Raw genomic sequence first — 11,186 nt, forward strand, 5'->3', positions numbered from 1 at the left:
TCTGGGGCGCTGAGATGGTGTTCTGGGGCGCTGAGATGGTGTTCTGGGGCGCTGAGATGGTGTTCTGGGGCGCTGAGATGGTGTTCTGGGGCGCTGAGATGGTGTTCTGGGGCGCTGAGATGGTGTTCTGGGGCGCTGAGATGGTGTTCTGGGGCGCTGAGATGGTGTTCTGGGGCGCTGAGATGGTGTTCTGGGGCGCTGAGATGGTGTTCTGGGGCGCTGAGATGGTGTTCTGGGGCGCTGAGATGGTGTTCTGGGGCGCTGAGATGGTGTTCTGGGGCGCTGGATGGTGTTCTGGGGCGCTGAGATGGTGTTCTGGGGCGCTGAGATGGTGTTCTGGGGCGCTGGATGGTGTTCTGGGGCGCTGAGATGGTGTTCTGGGGCGCTGAGATGGTGTTCTGGGACGCTGAGATGGTGTTCTGGGGCGCTGAGATGGTGTTCTGGGGCGCTGAGATGGTGTTCTGGGGCGCTGGATGGTGTTCTGGGACGCTGAGATGGTGTTCTGGGGCGCTGAGATGGTGTTCTGGGGCGCTGGATGGTGTTCTGGGGCGCTGAGATGGTGTTCTGGGGCGCTGAGATGGTGTTCTGGGGCGCTGAGATGGTGTTCTGGGGCGCTGAGATGGTGTTCTGGGGCACTGAGCTAGTGTTCTGGGGCGCCGAGATGGTGTTCTGGGGCCCTGAGCTAGTGTTCTGGGGCGCTGAGATGGTGTTCTGGGGCGCTGAGATGGTGTTCTGGGGCGCTGAGATGGTGTTCTGGGGCGCTGAGATGGTGTTCTGGGGCGCTGAGATGGTGTTCTGGGGCGCTGAGATGGTGTTCTGGGGCGCTGAGATGGTGTTCTGGGGCGCTGAGATGGTGTTCTGGGGCGCTGAGATGGTGTTCCGGGGCGCTGAGCTAGTGTTCTGGGGCGCTGAGATGGTGTTCTGGGGCGCCGAGATGGTGTTCTGGGGCGCTGAGATGGTGTTCTGGGGCGCTGAGATGGTGTTCTGGGGCACTGAGCTAGTGTTCTGGGGCGCTGAGATGGTGTTCCGGGGCGCTGGATGGTGTTCTGGGGCGCTGAGATGGTGTTCTGGGGCACTGAGCTAGTGTTCTGGGGCGCTGAGATGGTGTTCTGGGGCGCCGAGATGGTGTTCTGGGGCGCTGAGATGGTGTTCTGGGGCGCTGAGATGGTGTTCTGGGGCGCTGAGATGGTGTTCTGGGGCGCTGAGATGGTGTTCTGGGGCGCTGAGATGGTGTTCTGGGGCGCCGAGATGGTGTTCTGGGGCGCTGAGATGGTGTTCCGGGGCGCTGAGCTAGTGTTCTGGGGCGCTGAGATGGTGTTCTGGGGCGCCGAGATGGTGTTCTGGGGCGCTGAGATGGTGTTCTGGGGCGCTGAGATGGTGTTCTGGGGCGCTGAGATGGTGTTCTGGGGCGCTGGATGGTGTTCTGGGGCGCTGAGATGGTGTTCTGGGGCGCTGAGATGGTGTTCTGGGGCGCTGAGATGGTGTTCTGGGGCGCTGAGATGGTGTTCTGGGGCGCTGAGATGGTGTTCTGGGGCGCCGAGATGGTGTTCTGGGGCGCTGAGATGGTGTTCCGGGGCGCTGAGCTAGTGTTCTGGGGCGCTGAGATGGTGTTCTGGGGCGCCGAGATGGTGTTCTGGGGCGCTGAGATGGTGTTCTGGGGCGCTGAGATGGTGTTCTGGGGCGCTGAGATGGTGTTCTGGGGCGCTGAGATGGTGTTCTGGGGCGCTGAGATGGTGTTCTGGGGCGCTGAGATGGTGTTCTGGGGCGCTGAGATGGTGTTCTGGGACGCTGAGATGGTGTTCTGGGGCGCTGGATGGTGTTCTGGGGCGCTGAGATGGTGTTCTGGGGCGCTGAGATGGTGTTCTGGGGCGCTGAGATGGTGTTCTGGGGCGCTGAGATGGTGTTCTGGGGCGCTGAGATGGTGTTCTGGGGCGCTGAGATGGTGTTCTGGGGCGCCGAGATGGTGTTCTGGGGCGCTGAGATGGTGTTCTGGGGCGCTGAGATGGTGTTCCGGGGCGCTGAGATGGTGTTCTGGGGCGCTGAGACGGTGTTCTGGGGCGCTGAGATGGTGTTCTGGGGCGCTGAGATGGTGTTCTGGGGCGCCGTGTTCTGTATCAGTGGCTCCTGTAACGTCACCTCCAGTCACAGGGATCCATGGCTGGTTATTTTGAATCGACTGTATTTTAATGAGATGAATAACGATGAATAAAAGCACTACGGGATCACCATAGCCCGTGCTACTTGGAACTTGATGTTCCAGGTAGCGAATCTTTAATATCAACATAACGATGAATAACTCGGTTTGAGACATAATTAATTTTTAATATAGGCAACAAGGGCGTTTTTTGATTTCAGCAGAATTTAGTTTTTTTTTTTAAAACTATCAAAAAATTGCAAAAAAATGGTATTCAGTACCGCATAAGTTAGTGTAAATTGATATCCCATTCATGTTTGAAGCTCAAAAGATTGGCCAGTTGTGCAGTATGCAAAACTGGCCAATCGGTTGTGGCCAATTAGATGCCGATCGGTTGTGCACCGACCGCCATCAAATCCAAGATGGCGGTCGGCGGCCATTTTTGAATTTGAAAGTCAGAATTCTCCTCACTTCAAAATACTCAATAAAATGGCCTGCTGACCCTCAAATTAGCCAGGTTTCTAGGCAAAATGGTCTGAAAGCTCAAAATGGCCATCTAACGTATGCTAATTAGCGTAGTTTCTGTTAATTAACATAATTTATGCTAATTATTTGGCTTTGCTGAAGGAGGCGAAGTGTCGCTTTGAGTAATTTCTTTCTCCTGACTCCTCCAAGGAGCACTCAAGTCGAGGAGGACCTTGGCTCTGTGCAGTGTTGTTCATCATCCACTTGGCCAGGGTTCGAGTTCTTCTGCTGAAACATGAAGGTAATGTTTGTTATGTATCCTCCAGGCCTCACTAGGGCTGTATGTGTCCTCCAGGTCTCACTGGGGGCTGTATGTGTCCTCCAGGTCTCACTGGGGGCTGTATGTGTCCTCCAGCCCTCACTAGGGCTGTATGTGTTCTCCAGCGTTCACTGGGGGCTGTATGTGTCCTCAGCCCTCACTGGGGGGCTGTATGTGTCCTCCAGCGTTCACTGGGGGCTGTATGTGTCCTCCAGGTCTCACTGGGGGCTGTATGTGTCCTCCAGGTCTCATTGGGGGCTGTATGTGTCCTCCAGGTCTCACTGGGGGCTGTATGTGTCCTCCAGGTCTCACTGGGGGCTGTATGTGTCCTCCAGGTCTCACTGGGGGCTGTATGTGTCCTCCAGCCCTCACTAGGGCTGTATGTGTTCTCCAGCCCTCACTGGGGGGCTGTATGTGTCCTCCAGCCCTCACTGGGGGGCTGTATGTGTCCTCCAGGCCTCACTGGGGGGCTGTATGTGTCCTCCAGCCCTCACTGGGGGGCTGTATGTGTCCTCCAGCACTCACTGGGGGCTGTATGTGTCCTCCAGCCCTCACTGGGGGGCTGTATGTGTCCTCCAGCCCTCACTGGGGGGCTGTATGTGTCCTCCAGGCCTCACTGGGGGGCTGTATGTGTCCTCCAGCCCTCACTTGGGCCCTGTATGTGTCCTCCAGGTCTCACTGGGGGCTGTATGTGTCCTCAGCCCTCACTGGGGGCTGTATGTGTCCTCCAGCCCTCACTGGGGGCTGTATGTGTCCTCCAGCACTCACTGGGGGCTGTATGTGTCCTCCAGCCCTCACTGGGGGGCTGTATGTGTCCTCCAGCCCTCACTGGGGGGCTGTATGTGTCCTCCAGCCCTCACTGGGGGGCTGTATGTGTCCTCCAGCCCTCACTGGGGGCTGTATGTGTCCTCCAGCCCTCACTGGGGCCCTGTATGTGTCCTCCAGGTCTCACTGGGGGCTGTATGTGTCCTCCAGCCCTCACTGGGGGCTGTATGTGTCCTCCAGCACTCACTGGGGGCTGTATGTGTCCTCCAGCCCTCACTGGGGGCTGTATGTGTCCTCCAGCCCTCACTGGGAGGCTGTATGTGTCCTCCAGCCCTCACTGGGGGGCTGTATGTGTCCTCCAGCCCTCACTGGGGGGCTGTATGTGTCCTCCAGCCCTCACTGGGGCCCTGTATGTGTCCTCCAGGTCTCACTGGGGGCTGTATGTGTCCTCCAGCCCTCACTGGGGCCCTGTATGTGTCCTCCAGGTCTCACTGGGGGCTGTATGTGTCCTCCAGCCCTCACTGGGGGCTGTATGTGTCCTCCAGGTCTCACTGGGGGCTGTATGTGTCCTCCAGGTCTCACTGGGGGCTGTATGTGTCCTCCAGCCCTCACTGGGGGGCTGTATGTGTCCTCCAGCCCTCACTGGGGGGCTGTATGTGTCCTCCAGGCCTCACTGGGGGCTGTATGTGTCCTCCAGCCCTCACTGGGGGGCTGTATGTGTCCTCCAGGTCTCACTGGGAGGCTGTATGTGTCCTCCAGGTCTCACTGGGGGCTGTATGTGTCCTCCAGCCCTCACTGGGGGGCTGTATGTGTCCTCCAACCCTCACTGGGGGGCTGTATGTGTCCTCCAGGCCTCACTGGGGGCTGTATGTGTCCTCCAGCCCTCACTGGGGGGCTGTATGTGTCCTCCAGGTCTCACTGGGGGGCTGTATGTGTCCTCCAGGCCTCACTGGGGGCTGTATGTGTCCTCCAGCCCTCACTGGGGGCTGTATGTGTCCTCCAGGCCTCACTGGGGGCTGTATGTGTCCAGTTTATTTCGTTCCTTCATGTTATACATTCAATTATACTATTAAATTGGTATAAATAATTGGTATAATTGGTATAATTGGTACAAATTGGTATAAATAATTGGTATAATTGGTACAAATTGGTATAAATAATTGGTATAATTGGTACAAAGTGGTATAAATAATTGGTATAATTGGTACAAATTGGTATAAATAATTGGTATAATTGGTACAAATCTGTACCAGAATTTGCGTTTCATCAGTTTTTATCAACTGTCCATCAATTATATAAGAAAATTGGCAAATATTTCTACAATGAACTTTTTCGAAATTATATATATATATATATATATATATATATATATATATGTATATATATATATATATATATATATATATATATATATATATATATATATTCAAAGCTTTACATCTGTTGCTTTAAAAAAAATTATAGTTCAATTATTGTACAAAAATAAATGTTGTTCAGAAATTGTTGTACGATAACCGCTGTACAATAATTGTACATAGCGGAGTGGTCAGCGCACTCGGAACACAACCGAATGATCATCAGTTCGATTCCTAATGCAGGACAGATACGCTTGGGCACCATTTATTTCACCTGGTGCGTCTGTTAACCTAGCAGTAAACAGGTACACCTTATGTGAGTTGCATCCTGATAGTTGAAACCTAAATAGGCTTCCTGTCCCCATTTACGGTAAATTATTTCTCTCGATGGCCTGACGGCTGAGTGGACAGCGCTCGGGATTCGTAGTCCTCCGCCGGGTTCGATCCCCGTCGGAGGCAGAAACAAATGGGCAGAGTTTCTTTCACCCTGATGCGCCTGTTCATCTAGCATTAAATAGGTACCTGGGAGTTAGACAGCTGTTACGGGCTGCTTCCTGGGGGTGTGTAATAAAAAGGAGGCCTGGTCGAGGACCGGACCGCGGGGACGCTAAACCCCGAAATCATCTCAAGATAACCTCAAGATAACCTCAAGAAGATAGCTTCCTGTGTCAAGATGAAACGGAAATTCTTTAAACATTCCTAGAAAAAAACACCTCCAAAGAATTTCTAACCAACAGCCTGGTTGACCAGACCACGATATAGCAGGACAGACCGGGCCACGGGGACAGTGATCCCCGGAAGCACCTCAATACAGCCACTCCACCGTAGAAAAAAAACAAATCAGTTTTCCACGAGGGTAGTGTTGAATTAATCCTTCTGAACTACACTATACTGTATTAACAATATGATCAATATATGATCATATTGTTGATCACATTATTGATCATATTGAGCAATATGATCAACATATTTCTTGTGCTATATTGTTGATCATATTGAGTAATATGATCAACATATTTCTTGTGCTATATTGTGATCATATTGAGCAATATGATCAACATATTTCTTGTGCTATATTGTGATCATATTGAGCAATATGATCAACATATTTCTTGTGCTATATTGTGATCATATTGAGCAATATGATCAACATATTTCTTGTGCTATATTGTGATCATATTGAGCAATATGATCAACATATTTCTTGTGCTATATTGTGATCATATTGAGCAATATGATCAACATATTTCTTGTGCTATATTGTGATCATATTGAGCAATATGATCAACATATTTCTTGTGCTATATTGTGATCATATTGAGCAATATGATCAACATATTTCTTGTGCTATATTGTGATCATATTGAGCAATATGATCAACATATTTCTTGTGCTATATTGTCCGCTGTGATGATTCAGGGGGTCAATACAACGGTGTAAATACACCTTTGGGTGTATTACAAAGGTGTAGTGACCTCTCATCTGTTACTGGGTTACTGTGTAACTCATTTTGGACGTCTGAAGTCCATCAGGGTGGGGGGAGGGGGGTGGAGGGCTGTCACTGATGTCACGTCAAGCCGGGTAGTGGTGATCCTGACGTCTTGACGTCAAGCCGGGTAGTGGTGATCCTGACGTCGTGACGTCAAGCCGGGTAGTGGTGATCCTGACGTCTTGACGTCACGCCGGGTAGTGGTGATCCTGACGCCGTGACGTCACGCCGGGTAGTGGTGATCCTGACGTCTTGACGTCAAGCCGGGTAGTGGTGATCCTGACGTCGTGACGTCAAGCCGGGTAGTGGTGATCCTGACGTCTTGACGTCACGCCGGGTAGTGGTGATCCTGACGTCGTGACGTCAAGCCGGGTAGTGGTGATCCTGACGTCGTGACGTCAAGCCGGGTAGTGGTGATCCTGACGTCTTGACGTCACGCCGGGTAGTGGCGATCCTGACGTCTTGACGTCAAGCCGGGTAGTGGTGATCCTGACGTCGTGACGTCAAGCCGGGTAGTGGTGATCCTGACGCCGTGACGTCAAGCCGACCCCCCGCGGAGGAGTGGCTCAGGTAAGCTAAGATGGCCGCTGGAGCCTAATTAACCCAATTAGGCAGGTGATGGTGATAGGTTATCTGATTAACAACAGCCGCTCCGCGCTCGCCAGATGAGCACGTCCTGTGTGGAACAGGTTTGGCACGGCCGCAGGAGGGGGGGGGGGGGAAAGGGGGGGGGGGTATTATTGATCTTCATTTAGGGTTAGGGGAGTAAACACAGGTATAGATAATAGGTGATAAGGGATTCGGGTTTGACGTTTTGGAAATGAGGGAGGGGGATTAGGGATTTTTTTTTGGGGGGAGGGGGAGGATTGGGGAATAGGTTAGGGGGTTTGTGGATTAGGTGCAGGGGGGGGGGTCACCATGTCACCCCTATCTCATCTCTTGTCATAATTTTGAGGACAAGTTATACAGCCATTTTCTCATTAACTTTCTCAACTGTGGAAACTGTGCTAAGGAAAATTCCTTCATCTTCTCTAGATGCTCTGAGAGCTTCTTTATGTAGGGGTTCCATGCCGGGTCTGCGTACTCTAGCAATTTCTTCAGATAGGTGAGACATGATATTTTGATATTCTATTTATTGCTGTAATTCACATCAATGTTCACTGGCTTTGTGTGTGTGTGTGTGTGTGTGTCTGTGTGTGTGTGTGTGTGTGTGTGTGTGTGTGTGTGTGTGTGTGTGTGTGTGTGTGTGTGTGTGTGTGTGTGTGTGTCTCTGTGTGTGTCTGTGTGTGTGTGTGTGTGTGTGTGTGTGTCTCTGTGTGTGTCTGTGTGTGTGTGTGTGTGTGTGTGTGTGTGTGAGTGTGTGTGTGTGTGTGTGTGTGTACTCACCTAGTTGTGTTTGCGGGGGTTGAGCTCTGGCTCTTTGGTCCCGCCTCTCAACTGTCAATCAACTGGTGTACAGGTTCCTGAGCCTACTGGGCTCTATCATATCTACACTTGAAACTGTGTATGGAGTCAGCCTCCACCACATCACTTCCTAATGCATTCCATTTGTCAACCACTCTGACACTAAAAAAGTTCTTTCTAATATCTCTGTGGCTCATTTGGGCACTCAGTTTCCACCTGTGTCCCCTTGTGCGTGTTCCCCTTGTGTTAAATAGCCTGTCTTTATCTACCCTATTAGACCTACCCTAGTGTGTGTGTGTGTGAGAGAGAGAGAGAGAGAGAGAGAGAGAGAGAGAGAGAGAGAGAAAGAGAGAGAGAGAGAGAGAGAGAGAGAGGAGAGAGAGAGAGAGAGAGAAAGAGAGAGAGAGAGTCTCTCTCTCTCTCTCTCTCTCTCTCTCTCTCTGTCTCACTTTGTCAAAAAACACATGGAACACTATTTAGGACAGACGTAAAACTATGCATTTATGTATGCAGGTTACATTAGAATTTTAAAAGCACCACAATCAACCACAGATTGTTCAATAAATCCCTGAACTATATGTTTACTCTCACTCTGTCCATGGAGGACAGAAGAAAAAATATATATATGCTGGTTAGCATGGTAAATGTCCGGCCACGTCTGTGGTAGAAAATAATAATAATTTTTTTTTAATTTATCTCTGTCAGTTAACACTTTCACCCAGGTAGAGATAGAGAGAGAACTATGAGAAGATCTCTATGAGTTGAGAGAACATTAACTCACTCTAGTTAATGGGTTAAGTTTTCCATTAGTAATTGGTGCCTGAAAAGGTTGGGTTGTGAATAGGGGCAAAATAGCGACTTCCATTGGGAAAATTTGACGCAAATTCTGAACGGCACATGGAGGAAAATGGAAGAAAAATAGGGACTGAACGTGGGCTAAAATAGATGCAAATTGGGTAGTGGACTAAGCCCGTAATAGATGCAAATTGGGTAGTAAAGAAGGGCCAGGTGTATGCTAATTGGAACGTGAGTCCCACCGGTGAATGGCTCTAAGCGAACGGGAAAACTGGATCCAACTTATATAATTTCGGCTTGTTACCAAACAGCTTTGACGAGGGAGACACGCTGACCAATCAGGTGACTGGGTATGACACCCCCAGCATCAGCTGTCACAGACCCCCAGCATCACTTGTCACAGACCCCCTGTAACACCTGTCACAGACCCCCTGTAACATCTGTCACAGACCCCCAGCAACACCTGTCACAGACCCCCAGCAACACCTGTCACAGACCCCCAGCAACATCTGTCACAGATCGCCAGCAACACCTGTCACAGACCCCCAGCAACACCTGTCACAGACCCCCAGCAACACCTACCCCCCCAGACCCCCAGCAACACCTGTCACAGACCCCCAGCAACACCTGTCACAGACCCCCAGCAACACTTGTCACAGACCCCCAGCAACACCTGTCACAGACCCCCTGTAACATCTGTCACAGACCCCCAGCAACACCTGTCACAGACCCCCAGTAACACCTGTCACAGACCCCCAGTAACACCTGTCACAGACCCCCAGTAACACCTGTCACAGACCCCCCAGTAACACCTGTCACAGACCCCCAGTAACACCTGTCACAGACCCCCAGCAACACCTGTCACAGACCCCCAGCATCACCTGTCACAGACCCCCTGTAACACCTGTCACAGACCCCCTGTAACACCTGTCACAGACCCCCAACAACACCTCCCCCAGACCCCCAGCAACACCTACCCCCCAGACCCCCAGCAACACCTCCCCCAGACCCCCAGCAACACCTCCCCCAGACCCCCAGCAACACCTCCCCCAGACCCCCAGCAACACCACCCCCCAGACCCCCAGCAACACCTACCCCAGACCCCCAGCAATACCTCCCCCAGACCCCCAGCAACACCCCCCCAGACCCCCAGCAACACCACCCCCAGACCCCCAGCAATACCCTCTCCCCAGACCCCCAGCAACACCTACCCCAGACCCCCAGCAACACCCCCCAGACCCCCAGCAACACCACCCCCCAGACCCCCAGCAACACCGACCCCCAGACCCCCAGCAACACCTTCCCCAGACCCCCAGCAACACCCCCCAGACCCCCAGCAACACCTCCCCCAGACCCCCAGCAACACCTATCCCCAGACCCCCAGCAACACCTCCCCCAGACCCCCAGCAACACCTACCCCAGACCCCCTGCAACACCTACCCCAGACCCCCAGCAACACCCCCCAGACCCCCAGCAACACCTACCCCAGACCCCCAGCAACATCCCCCAGACCCCCAGCAACACCACCCCCCAGACCCCCAGCAACACCCCCCCCAGACCCCCAGCATCACCACCCCCAGGCCCCCAGCAACACCCCCCAGACCCCCAGCAACACCTACCCCAAACCCCCAGCAACACCACCCCCAGGCCCCCAGCAACACCTACCCCAGACCCCCAGCAACACCTACCCCAGACCCCCAGCAACACCTACCCCAGACCCCCAGCAACACCCCCCCCCCAGACCCCCAGTAACACCAGCAATTGAATTTGCATTTTTCCGGCTTAGTCTCGTGACTGAAAATTGAGGACGAGAACCCTGGCTATTTTGTCTTCACTGTTTAATTGTTTTGTTCTCAGAATTCAACACAATACAAGAGGGAACATGGAGAAGGGAAAGTGATATTATAGAGGAAATGGAGACATGTGAGAGAGAGAGAGAGAGGGAGAGAGGGAGAGGGAGAGGGAGAGAGAGAGAGAGAGAGAGGGAGGGAGAGGGAGAGAGAGAGAGAGAGAGAGAGAGAGAGAGGGAGAGGGAGGGAGAGAGAGAGAGGGAGAGGGAGGGAGAGAGAGAGAGAAATAAAGATAGAGACAGAAAAAGAGAGGAGGGAGGGAGGGGAAGGGACATAGAGACACATAAAGCAGGACAAGATATATATATATATATATATATATATATATATATATATATATATATATATATATATATATATATATATATATATATATATATATATATATATATTACACCTCCCATTATGAACATAATGGGAGGTGTATTCACTTACTAATTCTTTTCACACACACACAAGAAGCAGCCCGTAACAGCTGTCTAACTCCCAGGTACCTATTTACTGATAGGTGAACAGGTGCATCAGGGTGAAAAAACTCTGCCGATTGTTTCTCGCCGAGAATCGAGCCCCGGACCACAGAATTACGTGTCCAGCCTGCTGTCCACTCAGC

The 11,186-nt window shown here is 51.9% G+C and overlaps 1 protein-coding gene across 1 annotated transcript; it reads right to left on the reverse strand.

Moving 5' to 3' along the window:
• Positions 1–997: 997 nt before the first annotated feature.
• On the reverse strand, positions 998–2,284 carry LOC138357635 (mucin-7-like). The gene has a single exon (XM_069314634.1). The coding sequence runs from the start codon at positions 2,282–2,284 to the stop codon at positions 998–1,000; it is 1,287 nt and encodes a 428-aa protein (XP_069170735.1).
• Between the last annotated feature and the right edge of the window lie 8,902 nt (positions 2,285–11,186).

Source organism: Procambarus clarkii, chromosome 79 (genome assembly GCF_040958095.1).
Source record: "Procambarus clarkii isolate CNS0578487 chromosome 79, FALCON_Pclarkii_2.0, whole genome shotgun sequence".
In the NCBI taxonomy this organism is placed as follows: domain Eukaryota; kingdom Metazoa; phylum Arthropoda; class Malacostraca; order Decapoda; family Cambaridae; genus Procambarus; species Procambarus clarkii.